The sequence below is a fragment of the Entelurus aequoreus genome, linkage group LG11 (assembly GCF_033978785.1).
Source record: "Entelurus aequoreus isolate RoL-2023_Sb linkage group LG11, RoL_Eaeq_v1.1, whole genome shotgun sequence".
In the NCBI taxonomy this organism is placed as follows: Eukaryota; Metazoa; Chordata; class Actinopteri; order Syngnathiformes; family Syngnathidae; genus Entelurus; species Entelurus aequoreus.
Genome location: NC_084741.1, coordinates 71,744,111 through 71,760,474, shown reverse-complemented (window position 1 = coordinate 71,760,474; position 16,364 = coordinate 71,744,111). Strand labels below are relative to the sequence as shown.

Here is a 16,364-nt window from a genome sequence, read left to right as displayed (position 1 = left end):
CTTGTGCAATCATGTTCACACATCTGAAAACACTTTAGCTCGTTACAGAAGCTACAAAACTGACCTTCCGTAGAGCAGATTGAGTTTCTGGAGCATCACATTTGTGGGGTCAATTAAACGCTCAAAATGGCCAGAAAAAGAGAACTTTCATCTGAAACTCGACGGTCTATTCTTGTTCTTAGAAATGAAGGCTATTCCACAAAATTGTTTGGGTGACCCCAAACTTTTGAACGGTAGTATATATATATATATATATATATATATATATATATATATATATATATATATATATATATATATATATATATATATATATATATATATACATATATATATATATATATATATATATATATATATATATATATATATATATATATATATATATATATATATATATATATATATATATATATATATACCCGAATCTAGCTGCGATAGGCTCCAGCACCCCCCGCGACACAAAAATGGACAAGCGGTAGGAAATGGATGGATGGATACACACACACAGCCCGGCCCCCGAACCAAATTGTTTTAACCCAGTGCGGCCCCCAAGTCAAAAAGTTTGGGGACCCCTGCTATATACGTAAGGTCAGGAAAAAACACAGAAGCCATATCATCCCTACAAGCCTGTTTCGCAGGTTTCCCTGCAAGTCATGGGTTTTATTGCAGGGAAACCTGCGAAACAGGCTTGTAGGGATGATATAGCCTCTGTGTTTTTTCCTGACCCAACGTATATAGCAGGGGTCCCAAACTTTTTGACTTGGGGGCACTGTATAATGGATAAACCACAGAAACCTCGACTATATATATATATATATATATATATATATATATATATATATATATATATATATATATATATATATATATATATATATATATATATATATATGTAGATATATATGTAGATATATATATATATATATATATATATATATATATATATATATATATATATATATATATATATATATATATATGTATATATATATATATATATATATATATATATATATATGTATATATGTATATATATGTATTTATGTATATATTTATTTATATATATATATATATATATATATATATATATATATATATATATATATATAAAAATAAATATATACATAAATACATATACATATATATATATATATATATATATATATATATATATATATATATATATATATATTTTTTTTTATTTTTTTTTTTTTTTTATTTATTTATATATATATATATATATATATATATATATATATATATATATATATATATATATATATATATATATTTTTTTTTTTTGTATTTTTTTTTTTTTTTCGTTGTTTTTTTTCAATTAGATTATGTTTATAAACTCAGGAAATATGTCCTGAGATCCTGTAACTACTTGGTATCGGATCGATACCCAAAATTGTGGTATCATCCAAAACTAATGTAAAGTATCCAAACAACAGAAGAATAAGTGATTATTACATTTTAACAGAAGTGTAGATTGAACATGTTAAAAGAGAAAGTAAGCAGATATTAACAGTAAATGAACAAGTAGATTAATAATTCATTTTCTACCACTTGTTCTTAATCATTTTGACAAAATAATAGAATGTAAAATGACACCATATGTTACTGCATATGTCAGCAGCTAAATTAGGAGCCTTTGTTTGCTTACTTACTGAGAAAAGAAGGGTTGTCTCTGTTCACTATTTTATTTAAGGACAAAATTGCAATAAGAAACATATGTTTAATGTACCGTAAGATATTTTGTTAAAATAAAGCCAATAACGCCATTTTTGTGGACCCCTTTATTTAGAAAAGTATCAAAGTATCGAAATACATTTTGGTTCCGGTACCAAAATATTGGTACCGGGACAACCCTAATCACAACTATCGACAATGGAAATATTACCACTGCACACTTAAAGTTAAATCAAATCAAATCAAATCAACTTTATTTATAAAGCACATTTAAAATGTACCACAGGGGTAGCAGAAGTGCTGTACAATGGGCAGGTTAAAAGATAATACGAGAACCGAGCAAACACAACACAACACAAACAGAACACGATGAAAAATAAATAAATAAAACATAAAAACATAAAAACAGGTTCACAGCAGGTGTATTATGGGGCGCCATTGCAGGATGGATATCACTCAGTGTTAAAAGCCATGGAATAAAAGTATGTTTTAAAAACAGGAAGAGAGGAGACTTGTCTAACACTAAGAGCTAGGTCGTTCCAGAGCTTGAGAGCAGCAGCGGCGAAAGCTCTGTCACCTCTAAGCTTCAGCCTTGTGTCAGGGACCGTCAGTAGCAGCTGATCGGCTGATCTTAGGGATCGGTTGGGCCAGTAAGGCTGAAGGAGGTCGGAGAGATATGTTGGCGCGAGGTTGTTTAGACATTTAAAAACAAATAAAAGGAGTTTAAAATTGATTCGGTAACGCACAGGGCGCCAGTGAAGGGACGCTAATATAGGGGTGATGTGCTCACGTCTGCGGGTCTGTGTTAGCAGACGAGCAGCAGAGTTCTGCACGAGCTGCAGGCGGGCGAGTACCAAAGTACCAATGATTGTCACACACACACTAGGTGTGGCGAAATTTTTCTCTGCAATTGACCACTTGATCACCCCCTGGGAGGTGAGGGGAGCAGTGAGCAATCAATCAATCAATCAATGTTTATTTATATAGCCCTAAATCACAAGTGTCTCAAAGGGCTGCACAAGCCACAACGACATCCTCGGTACAGAGCCCACATACGGGCAAGGAAAAACTCACCCCAGTGGGACGTCGGTGAATGACTATGAGAAACCTTGGAGAGGACCGCATATGTGGGTAACCCCCCCTCCTCTAGGGGAGACCGAAAGCAATGGATGTCGAGTGGGTCTGACATAACATTGTGAAAGTCCAGTCCACAGTGGATCCAACACATCAGCGAGAGTCCAGTCCACAGCGGGGCCAGCAGGAAACCATCCCGAGCGGAGACGGGTCAGCAGCGCAGAGATGTCCCCAACCGATGCACAGGCTAGTGGTCCACCCGGGGTCCCGACTCTGGACAGCCAGCACTTCATCCATGGCCACCGGACCTATGCAACTCCCCCTCGCGAGGGACAGGGGAGAAGAGGAGAGAAGAAAAGAAACGGCAGATCAACTGGTCTAAAAAAGGGGGGGTCTATTTAAAGGCTAGATTATACAAATGAGTTTTAAGATGGGATTTAAATGCTTCTACTGAGGTAGCATCTCTAACTGTTACCGGGAGGGCATTCCAGAGTACTGGAGCCCCAATAGAAAACTCTCTATAGCCCGCAGACTTTTTTTTGGCTCTGGGAATCACTAATAAGCCGGAGTTCTTTGAACGCAGATTTCTTGTCGGAACACATGGTACAATACAATCGGCAGTGGTGGCCACGCCCGGGAGTCATTTTTTGGTGATTTAACCCACAATTCCAACCCTTGATGCTGAGTGCCAAGCAGGGAGGTAATGGCTCCCATTTTTACAGTCTTTGGTATGACTCGGCCGGGGTTTGAACTCACGACCTACCGATCTCAGGGCGGCCACTGAGTAGGTGGACCTTTTTGTGCCTACCAGTATGCAGACTGCAGCTTCCTTTAGTTTTCCTTTCTCTGTTTGTAGTATTTCCTCCCTCGGCTTACCGCATTAGATAGCTTTATTAGTTCATTTTACTCGCCCGCTCTTCTTCCTCCGCACACACACAAAGCAATATCTACACCTCTACACCTCGGGTGTTGTGACAAAGGTGTCTGCGAGAGTTGGTCTGGCGGCGGTGCATACGGAGATGTTTCCCCCCCCCCCGGGAGACAAAAGGCGAAACAAAGCGAAGAGCGAGGCGCAGGGAAATTGAGGCGTCAATATTTAGTCGTTCCTGTAGGTATTTGCGAGAATCCATACGCATCGAGCGAGCGCGACATTGTTAGCAGGCTTTTTTTTCCCCGAGCAGCCTTTCAACCGACGTTTCAACTCTTTCTTGGCTAACAAAGAGGAAATTGTCGCATGTCGGCCACCTCTAATCCTCTTTTGTCACTGCCTCTTCTTTTGAGCGCTGTTGGCTGCGTTCGTGCTGCGTTCAACGACAATGTAACCTGTCTCTAACTTTGTGAAGAAGTGTTTACTTTCCCAGGGAAGGAAAAAAAACAAAAAACGTTGCCAAATCTAAAAAGTTATTCACTGACAAACAATAGGAAACGCAAATTGCGGCGAAGGTGGGGAATGAATGGAAACGTTCCCGGCGAAGGTATGTGCTTTCAATGCCTGGACCACGGTAAACTTTACCAACTCCAACTTTTCACATTGACATAAATCCACTTTATTTATTTATTTCACTTTATTTGTATAGCACATTTAAACAACAAACTTTTTTTCCAAAGTGCTGCACAACAATATTCAAATATTATCCTTATCTCTACCAATGGAGCTAAGGATAATAAACCTCTGGATTGGCACACCGGGGTGGTGGTTCCTCTCTTTAAGAAGGGGAACTGGAGGGTTTGTTCCAACTATCGTGGGATCACACTCCTCAGCCTTCCCGGTAAAGTCTATTCAGGTAGTCGAACCTCTTATCCAGGAGGAACAGTGTGGTTTTCGTCCTGGTCGTGGAACTGTGGACCAACTCTATAATCTCGGCAGGGTCCTTGAGGGTGCATGGGAGTTTGCCCAACCAGTCTACATGTGCTTTGTGGACCGTGTCCCTCGGGAAGTCCTGTGGGGACTGCTCAGAGAGTATGGGGTATCGGACTGTCTGATTGTGGCGGTCCGCTCCCTGTATGGTCAGTGTCAGAGCTTAGTCCGCATTGCCGGCAGTAAGTCGGACCCGTTTCCAGTGAGGGTTGGACTCCGCCAAGGCTGCCCCTTGTCACCCATTCTGTTCATAACTTTTATGGACAGAATTTCTAGGCGCAGTCAGGGCGTTGAGGGGATCTGGTTTGGTGGCTGCAGGATTAGGTCTCTGCTTTTTGCAGATGATGTGGTCCTGATGGCTTCATCTGGCCAGGATCTTCAGCTCTCACTGGATCGGTTCGCAGCCGAGTGTGAAGCGACTGGGATGAGAATTAGCACCTCCAAGTCCGAGTCCATGGTTCTCGCCCGGAAAATGGTAGAGTGCCATCTCCGGGTTGGGGAGGAGACCCTGCCCCAAGTAGAGGAGTTCAAGTACCTCAGAGTCTTGTTCACGAGTGAGGGAAGAGTGGATCGTGAGGTCGACAGGCGGATCGGTACGGCGTCTTCAGTAATGCGGACGCTGTATCGATCCGTTGTGGTGAAGAAGGAGCTGAGCCGGAAGGCAAAGCTCTCAATTTACCGGTCTATCTACATTCCCATCCTCACCTATGGTCATGAGCTTTGGGTTATGACCGAAAGGACAAGATCACGGGTACAAGTGGCCGAAATGAGTTTCCTCCGCCGGGTGGCGGGGCTCTCCCTTAGAGATAGGGTGAGAAGCTCTGCCATCCGGGAGGAACTCAAAGTAAAGCCGCTGCTCCTCCACATGGAGAGGAGCCAGATGAGGTGATTCGGGCATCTGGTCAGGATGCCACCCGAACGCCTCCCTAGGGAGGTGTTTAGGGCACGTCCGACCGGTAGGAGGCCACAGGGAACACCCAGGACACGTTGGGAAGACTATGTCTCCCGGCTGGCCTGGGAACGCCTCGGGATCCCCCGGGAAGAGCTGGACGAAGTGGCTGGGGAGAGGAAAGTCTAGGCTTCCCTGCTTAGGCTGCTGCCTGGATGGATAAAAATAAATATGATTAAAAACGATTTTAAAGTGTAAAACCATTTAAAACAATCAATAGAAATCAAAATTTAAAAACACAGAGGACCACACAACTCACGTAGTGTGAAAAGCCAGAGACTAAAAGTGGGTCTTATATCGTTTTTGAATCGGGAATCGTGTTGAATTGAAAACAAATCTAATCGTGACCCCAAGAATCGATATTGAATCGAATCGTGGAACACCCAAAGATTCACAGCCCTAATATATATATATATACACTACCGTTCAAAAGTTTGGGGTCACCCAAACAATTTAGTGGAATAGCCTTCATTTCTAAGAACAAGAATAGAATGTCGAGTTTCAGATGAAAGTTCTCTTTTTCTGGCCACAAATGTGATGCTCCAGAAACTCAATCTGCTCAAAGGAAGGTCAGTTTTGTAGCTTCTGTAACGAGCTAAAGTGTTTTCAGATGTGTGAACATGATTGCACAAGGGTTTTCTAATCATCAATTAGCCTTCTGAGCCAATGAGCAAACACATTGTACCATTAGAACACTGGAGTGATAGTTTCTGGAAATGGGCCTCTATACACCTATGTAGATATTGCACCAAAAAGCAGACATTTGCAGCTAGAATAGTCATTTACCACATTAGCAATGTATAGAGTGTATTTCTTTCAAGTTAAGACTCGTTTAAAGTTATCTTCATTGAAAAGTACAGTGCTTTTCCTTCAAAAATAAGGACATTTCAATGTGACCCCAAACTTTTGAACGGTAGTGTATATATATATATATATTATGGCTGCAACTGTCGATTAATTTGATAATCGATTAATCTGTCGATTATTGCTTCGATTAATCGATTAATAATCGGATAAAAGAGACAAACTACATTTCTATCCTTTCCAGTATTTTATTGAAAAAAAAACAGCATACTGGCACCATACTTATTTTGATTATTGTTTCTCAGCTGTTTGTACATGTTGCAGTTTATAAATGAAGGTTTATTTAAAAAAATATATATATATATTAAAAAGTCTCTGCGCATGCGCATAGCATAGATCCAACGAATCGATGACTAAATTAATCGGCAACTATTTTTTATAATCGATTTTGCAGCCCTAATATATATATATATAGTTACTTTATATGCAGTCAGCTTTCGGGCCCTGGCCAAACTTCTGTAGTCCATTGCGGCCCAAAAGTCAAAAAGTTTGGACACGTCTGGTTTATATGCATGTGTGAATCTTCTCATACTGTACGTATAAACTTTTACCGTTGTCATCTTTTTCATGCAAATATTATGTTACTTATTCTCAAACTGTGAATCTTTTTCACCTCCCTAAAATGTCTTGTTGCCCTCCCCACATTTTCCCCAGCCCTAAAAGACGACCGCTTCCAGATGGTTCTCTTCACGCCGCGGCTGGTGCGCATCACGTTGACCAACGTGAGCGTGTCGGACGAGGGCGGCTACTTCTGCCAGCTCTACACGGACGCCACGCACCACCAGGTGGCCACGCTGGCCGTGCTGGTCCCCCCTGAGACACCCACCGTGGAGGTGAAGCAGGACGCCGTGGAAGGCGGCGAGGTGGAGCTCAGCTGCGTGTCGCCCCGCAGCAAGCCGGCCGCCACGCTGCGATGGATGAGAAATGGCCGGGAGATTCCTGGTAGGTCTTTAAAACTTTGTACCATAGCAAGATTCCTAATGGTTTTTTTTTAATGATATACATTTGAGTAATTTAGGTTGATAAAACACTACACAACTAAATATTCATTCAAATTTGCAAAACTCAACGCAGTTGATGAGTCTTTCGCCTCGGCTTTTTTGTCCTGTTTCCCTTTTTCTTACCTCTCCTGCTTGCGACACACATTCTGACCAATCACGGGTGGTTTTAACAGGAAAAAAAAACGAGAAAAAAATAAACGTACACGATCACTTCAAATACCTTCCTCGGAGAAGTGCCTCAAAAAACTGTTTCTGTGGTACCCGACACATCACTATAGTAAATCAAGACTTATTTATAGAGCACAATTCGTTCAAAGTGCTTTACAGAAAATTGTATAATAAATAATAAAATAATATTATAATAAAATAATAAACATAATCGTGATTAAAAATTAAAATCACAAAATAAAACCATCACTAAAACAATCATAATTCACATTAAAATGCAGAATCGGGACTCGGGGTGGACCGCTCGCCTGTGCATCTCTGATGAGATGGTCTCCTGCTGGCCCCACTATGGACTGGACTCTCACTATTATGTTAGATCCACTATGGACTGGACTCTCAAACTATTATGTTAGATCTACTATGGACTGGACTCTCACTATTATGTTAGATCCACTATGGACTGGACTCTCACTATTATGTTAGATCTACTATGGACTGGACTCTCACTATTATGTTAGATCCACTATGGACTGGACTCTCAAACTATTATGTTAGATCTACTATGGACTGGACTCTCACTATTATGTTAGATCCACTATGGACTGGACTCTCACTATTATGTTAGATCTACTATGGACTGGACTCTCACTATTATGTTAGATCCACTATGGACTGGACTCTCACACTATTATGTTAGATCCACTATGGACTGGACTCTCACACTATTATGTTAGATCCACTATGGACTGGACTCTCACACTATTATGTTAGATCCACTATGGACTGGACTCTCACTATTATGTTAGATCCACTATGGACTGGACTCTCACTATTATGTTAAATCCACTATGGACTGGACTCTCACAATATTATGTTAGATCCACTATGGACTGGACTCTCACTATTATGTTAGATCCACTATGGACTGGACTCTCACTATTATGTTAGATCCACTATGGACTGGACTCTCACTATTATGTTAGATCCACTATGGACTGGACTCTCACACTATTATGTTAGATCCACTATGGACTGGACTCTCACTATTATGTTAGATCCACTATGGACTGGACTCTCACAATATTATGTTAGATCCACTATGGACTGGACTCTCACTATTATGTTAGATCCACTATGGACTGGACTCTCACTATTATGTTAGATCCACTATGGACTGGACTCTCACTATTATGTTAGATCTACTATGGACTGGACTCTCACTATTATGTTAGATATACTATGGACTGGACTCTCACTATTATGTTAGATCCACTATGGACTGGACTCTCACTATTATGTTAGATCCACTATGGACTGGACTCTCACTATTATGTTAGATCCACTATGGACTGGACTCTCACTATTATGTTAGATCCACTATGGACTGGACTCTCACTATTATGTTAGATCCACTATGGACTGGACTCTCACTATTATGTTAGATCCACTATGGACTGGGCTTTCACAATATTATGTCAGACCCACTGACGTCCATTGCATCCGGTCTCCCCTAGGGGGGGGGTTACCCACATATGCGGTCCTCTCCAAGGTTTCTCATAGTCATTCACATCGACGTCCCACTGGGGTTGTGAGTTTTTCCTTGCCCGTATGTGGGCTTTGTACCGCGGATGTCATTGTGGCTTGTGCAGCCCTTTGAGACACTTGTGATTTAGGGCTATATAAGTAAACATAGATTGATTGATTGATTGATTGATTGATTGATTGATTGATTGAAAATCATTCAAATACTGTTGATAAAATACTTTCAGTTGTCATATGCACAATTAATAAAAGTGTTTTCAGCCTGGATTTGAATCTTCTGGAAGACTATACCTTCTTTTAGGACGCAGCCTCAAATAGGGACCAAGTCAGGACCATGTTTGGTCCTGACTCTCGGCACCGGCAGGAGACCACTCCCTGAGGTTCTCTGACTGAGCCCCGGGTTAAGTCAAAGTACCAATGATTGTCATAGGTGTGGCGAAATGATTCTCTGCATTTGACCCGTCACCCTTGATCACCCCCCTGGGAGGTGAGGGGAGCAGTGAGCGGCCACGCCCAGGAATCATTTTTGGTGATTTAACCCCCAATTCCAACCCTTGATGCTGAGTGCCAAACAGGGTGGTAATGGGTCCCATTTTTTTTTTATAGTTTTTGGTATGACTCGGCCAGGGTTTGAACTCACGACCTACCGATCTCAGGGCGGACACTCTAACCACTAGGCCACTGAGGTGGTTCATATAGTTCTTACCAGTCAGAGATGTACTTTGGCACAAGACCGTGAAAAGACTTATTCACAAGCAGAGTTGTTTTAAAGTCTATTCTCTGAGCAACAGGAAGCCAGTGCAGTGACCTAAGCGCTGGACTAACTTTCCTGGTTCTAGTCAGGACTCGAGCAGCAGCATCCTGGATGTACTGCAGCCGCTTTACAGCTCGTTTAGAGAGCCCAGTGAGAAGGCCATTACCGTAACTCGGTGCTTCTCATTCATTTTATGTTAACCCCCTTAGGAAGAAAAATATATATATTCTCCACCGTGACTATAAAAAGTATTATTTGCCTATAAAATTGTTATAACTTGATTGGCAACACTAAATTGGCCCTAGAGTGTGTGACTGTGAATATTGTCCGTCTGTCTGTGTTGGCCCTGCGATGGGGTGGCGACTTGTCCAGGATGTACCCCGCCTTCCGCCCGAATGCAGCTGGGATAGGCTCCAGCACCCCCCGCCACCCCGAGAGGGACAAGCGGTAGAAAATGGATGGATGTACTGTATATACCTCTGCATAACATTGTAAGCTCATTAACATTAAAGGAGCCAATACACCGGTCTTTCCTGGTCTCCCACCGTGGTTACAGTGAAGCCAAGGGCTACGTATGCTTCATCGTAGTCTGGTACGGCAAAAAAAGCATGTTCCCCGAGCCCAAGGGGGCCCGCCCCACTATTTGGTAAGGTCTGCAGTCGTCTAACCGGCTGGGGACCAAGGCAAAGCTAGGAAGTCTGTCTTTGAATGACAGCTCTGCAAACTTGCTGTTGAGGAAGCCGGTCCTGGCACACCCCGCTTCGCTGCAGGTCCGCAGGCCACGCCCCTCTCCACACTTGTGAAAACAGTGTCAAAATAGACTTACCGTATTTTCCGGACCATAGGGCGCACCGGATTATAAGGCGCACTGCCGATGAATGGTCTATGTCCAATATTTTTTCATATATAAGGCGCACCTGACTATAGGGCGCATTAAAGGAGTCATATTATTATTTTATTTTTTTCTAAATGTAAAACACTTCCTTGTGGTCTACATAACATGTAATGGTGGTTCTTTGGTCAAAATGTTGCATAGATGATGTTTTACAGATCATCTTCAAGTCGCTTTCTGACAGTCGCTTCCGGATGCGCCGTTTTGTGGGCGGTCTTATTTACGTGGCTCACCTTCGGCAGCGTCTTTTTTTGAAACTTTTATTAGTCGATTGCACAGTACAGTACATATTCCGTACAATTGACCACTAAATGGTAACACTCAAAAGAGTTTTTCAACTTGTTTAAGTCGGGGTCCACGTAAATCAATTCATGGTCTTCTCCCCGTCATCTTTGTTGTAGCGGTGTAGCGTGCAAGGACAGGAGTGGAAGAAGTGTCCAAAGATGGAGCTAACTGTTTTAATGACATTCACACTTTACTTCAATCAGTAACGGAGCAGTATCTCCTAATCCGGAAACAACAACAAAGTGTGAAATGAATCCCGTAAAAAAATCGTCCGGAACTCTCGCTTGGGCGAATAATGTAAACTCACTACACCGGTATGTTTTAGTGCTCTCATGAATGAATGAATGATCTTTATTGTCATTGTGCATGTACAGGTACAGGTCCAACAGAATTTAGGTTACTTCCCTAAGGTGCTTTGCATGTAAAAAAAAGAAGAAACCACACAATATACAAAATCGACACAATATACACAATATGCAATATGGCCTAAGACCACTCTAAGAGGCAATGTAGAAAAAACGAGACAGTAAAAAGTATAAAGTGACTAGTGAACTGACTAGAGAGGAGTAATACTGGTTCCCAGTGTGCTGAGGGGGTGGGAGTCAGCATTTCCTACCTCCTATGCTGTGCAGGCATCTTATTTTGGATTAAATATGTAAATAAAGATGATAACTATTGTCCAGTTGGCGTGTAATCGCTGATTGCACAGTTTGGCGAGTTTACTGACAGATATAAGTAAGAACTTTACGCTACTTTAAATTACAAATGGCAACAGCGGAGGATGAATGTCCCATAACAAGAAGATAGAGAAAAAGAAGAAGCTTAATCGACTACGGAATCGGCACGGACTACCAATTTTCAGGATTTATGCAGATCCCAAATACAGATCAGCAGGTACCAGAAAGTAAGAAAAGTTGCTTTTGCATAATATTGCGAAACAAAACGCCAGATATGTCTTACCTTATACACACACCATAACAATACTCCTGTGTTGAAGCACAGTACAATCCATCAAGCGGTGTGGCTTCATAGCTTACCAAAGTCGTACTAAAACATTTTGATAGATTTTTTTAGCGCCGTGTGTAATGTTCTATATTTTCAGTGGAACATATAAAATGTTGGTGTTGTTTACTTGAGTCATATTGCAGTCGACACGTATCTCTTATGTTCGACTGCCATCTACCGGTCACACTTATCATTACACCATGTACCAAATAAAATTGCTTCAAGGTCGGTGAGCAAAACTAGAACTATTCGGTATATTAGGCGCACCGGGTTATAAGGCGCACTGTTGAGTTTTAAGAGAGAAAAAATGATTTTAAGTGTGCCTTATAGTCCGGATAATACAGTACACTTTTTGGTCCTCCAGTCATTTTCCGTCCCTTCTTTATTTCTGCATCTTTTATTTTCCTCTGCCTCTCTCGCACCCACAAGGATTGTGTTGATTCATCATCTGCACACAAGCAGCTCCGCCATTTCTAATTGCCATGAATTAGAAACGCCTGCTGCTGCCTTGAAAAACTCATCCGTCAGTCACTTTCACTTGGAGAGTCTTCCTGCTGTCTGTTCCTTGGCGAGACCCCCCACCGCTACGGCCAAGTCTCAGCAGGGGGGGACATTTGGGCGGCTAACTGGTCTCATGGCGTCCCTCGGCTGTCTTATTAACTTCCCGTCATCTCATCTTCTCTTTCTTCCCCAGGTGTGGTTTCCCAGCAGGACAACGGGAAGACCTTCAGCGTATCCAGCACCATCCGGATCCCGGTTGAGAGGAAAGACAACGGGGCGGCATTGAGCTGCGAGGCGTTCCACCCGGCGCTGGGCAGCCAGAAGAGGATCCGGCACTATCGCCTTGATGTGTACTGTGAGTCCCTCCTTTAACCGAGGACGCCGTCGCACAAAGAAAGTTGTGCCGTAGTCGCGGCTTGGACGACGTGAACCTGCTCACGTTTCCTCACGTTTCCTCACGTGAACTTTTTGTGTAATCAAAATCCTTCACCCCGACAGTTGTTAATGCCTGGTTCACACCAACGGCGCTTGCCGCGCTTTAAAGCGGCGAGCAAAGCGCCGTCATTTTTGTCAATTTTTCCACGAATATCCCGATCTCTGAAGTAATGTTATGCTTTGATACGCTCTGATACGAATTAGTTGCCGCTTTGTTACCATTCTTCACGCTTTGATCCCACTTTGATACGCTTTAAATCACGCTTTGATACGTTTGATTATGCTTTATTGAACTTTATTATGCTTTGATGCGATCCTGACGCTTTAAATCAGGCTCTGACACGATTATCAAGCTCTGTTGTGCATTGTTACAACAAAAATAAGAAAACAATGTGAAAAACTCAGTATACTGTTTTCCACACATTTTTTATATTCATTTATTTTTTCAATTTCTCTTTTTTTTCCGTTATATTATGTTTTATATCTTCATTTCTTTTATTTTTGTCATCTTAATAAATATCTATCTTTCATTTCTTATGCTAGTTGAAAATAATAAAAGGCAATTATCCACACATTTTTTATATTCATTTATTTTTTCAATTTCTCTTTTTTTCCCGTTATATTATGTTTTATATCTTCATTTCTTTTATTTTTGTCATCTTAATAAATATCTATCTTTCATTTCTTATGCTAGTTGAAAATAATAAAAGGCAATTATCCACACGTTTTTTATATTCATTTATTTTTTCAATTTCTCTTTTTTTTCCGTTATATTATGTTTTATATCTTCATTTCTTTTATTTTTGTCATCTTAATAAATATCTATCTTTCATTTCTTATGCTAGTTGAAAATAATAAAAGGCAATTATCCACACATTTTTTATATTCATTTATTTTTTCAATTTCTCTTTTTTTCTCGTTATATTATGTTTTATATCTTCATTTCTTTTATTTTTGTCATCTTAATAAATATCTATCTTTCATTTCTTATGCTAGTTGAATATAATAAAAGGCAATTATCCACACATTTTTTATATTCATTTACTTTTTCAACTTCTCTTTTTTTTTCCGTTATATTATGTTTTAAATCTTCATTTCTTTTATTTTTGTCATCTTATTAAATATATATCTTTCATTTCTTATGCTAGTTGAAAATAATAAAAGGCATTTCTTTTATAAAACGTAACATATTCTCTTTATTATTAACATTTTCATACAGAAAAATGATAGACAGTAATGTCAAACTGCAACATCAAACAGCAGAAGTACAGAAACAATGATCATCGTATAAAAAAGGCAATGATGCAAAAGAGAATGGATTTGTAATCCTGTGTTAGTTTTACATAAACGTTTCAATGTCACTAGTCAATATCACAGTCACTTCCTATTTGTAGTTGTAGACTGGGGTCCGCGCTTTGAACCAAGATCTGTTAAGCTTTCCTACGCTTTTAGTCAAGTTTTGCTGAGCTTTGTCACGCTTTTTCACACTTTTATACGCTCTCGGCGCTTTATTCCATTCTTGACAGAGCGCAGAATTTTTTAAAACCGTTTAAAAAATTTTGGCGAACTTGCCGCATGTCCCGCTTCACTACAAGCTTTCCCACCATCCATTACGACCCTCACGCTTTAATCAGGCTTTGTTACGCTAAAACGCCGCTTTGCATGCTGCTTTGCATGCCGCTTTGCATGCCGCTTTGCATGCCGCTTTAAAGCGCCGTCAAAGCGCCGTTGGTGTGAACCTAGCATAATGATAACTGCCACATTACACCACCAAAATAACAGAGTGACAAGATCACCCATGAAGTCAAAGCCCACCATGCCCGCGATCTAATTGTAGCACAATTCATTGGGTCGCCGTGGCTCAGATGGTAGAGCAGCCGATCAGAATTTTGAGGGTTCCTGGTTCGAATCCAGCTCGCGACATTGAAGTCACAACCGTTTTTTTTCCCTTGGGCAAGACACTTCACCCACACTGTTCAATGTAGCTTAAAAATGTAGATAATGGGTGTCACTATCCGAAACGCTTTGTGTTTGTGTGGGCAGCACGGTGGGGCAGTGGTTAGTGCGTCTGCCTCACAATGCGAAGGTCCTGGGTTCGATCCTGCGCTCGGGAGTTTGCTTGTCCTCTTGCAATTCACCAAGAGGTTACTGCTACCTCACTTCACTTGACACTTACGATATTCCCAGAAGAAAAGATTGAAGGCACATCATGTCTTTACATCTGAGGGCTCCACAAATTAAACATAAATCCGTGAAAGGCAAAGTTGGATTTATTCGTGCGTCGGTAAGCAACGTATTTGGTTGACATAACGAGTGCCGTGCTGCTGTCATCGTGACTCTAATGAGAAAAAGGATACGTTTGTTTGAAGTCAATTTCCTGCTACAAATATTAGTCTTATCTACTATTCATGTCTGCAGTAGTTTTTATGATGTGAATTTCATATTTTGTCTCATTATTTAGCTGTATATGTCACTGTTGTTCAGCATGATCCTTTGCTAGCGATATCAAGATATAGTTGATGCTGTTGAGCCGGCAAGATGTATTCATCCAGTTAATTAATACTATTAAGGATATTTTCTTGATGCTAACAATTATCACCAAATGCGCTATAATGTGGTCATGTGTGTCGAATAAAGCACTAATTGGCTTTCCTGCACAACAACAACAACTAAGCTTTTAGTTTATGTTATGAAAATCGAGAAAGAAAATAAATCACAATATTTATTCCTAGGACTTAACATGACGTTAGTTTATTTGGACAACCAGATCTTCGTAGTTATATTTAAGCATAGCAACCACAAACAACTGATGTGATCTATTGTGCTTTTTTTGCAGTTAGTTATGCTATCAAACACTACTAATATAGTAGAGAGTAAACTCGATTGCATCACAGAAAGTTTCTCAAACAAATCAAATGTTCAAACAAACATTTTACAAAGTGATCACTGCAGACACAAGCTTGGTACGACTGTATTCCACAAGATGATGAAAATTTCTGAGAGCCATTTCCTTCCACGCACTTTCGTTATTTCCCTAGCTTTATTACCTTGATGAAAGACTTATTTCAGGGCTCTATGAAAGCTCTTTCCTAGCTCTCTATTTGAACGACTGGAACACCCAAGAACAGAACAGCGATAAGACATTTTCTGCTCAAACTTGACATTCATTCTTACTTGTTTTAATGCTACGCTCAAGATGGTTGACCATCGTGTGAATTAAGCCGCGAAGAAGAAAAATGGATGTGAAGTGCATCACGGAAAAGTGTCTCAAACCAACCCAAGAACAGAACAGCGATAAGACATTTTCTGCTCAAACTTGACACAGGATCAGGATGGATCAG

At 40.6% G+C, this 16,364-nt stretch overlaps 1 protein-coding gene across 1 annotated transcript in view; it reads left to right on the top strand.

Moving 5' to 3' along the window:
• Positions 1-7,099: 7,099 nt before the first annotated feature.
• cadm4 (cell adhesion molecule 4) overlaps positions 7,100-16,364 on the top strand; it is a 158,510-nt gene continuing 149,245 nt past the window's right edge. Inside the window, exons 1-2 of the mRNA XM_062063949.1 lie at positions 7,100-7,382; positions 12,782-12,943. Coding sequence (XP_061919933.1) covers positions 7,118-7,382; positions 12,782-12,943 — 427 coding nt within the window. The 5' untranslated portion in view covers positions 7,100-7,117. The remainder of the gene's footprint in view (positions 7,383-12,781; positions 12,944-16,364) is intronic.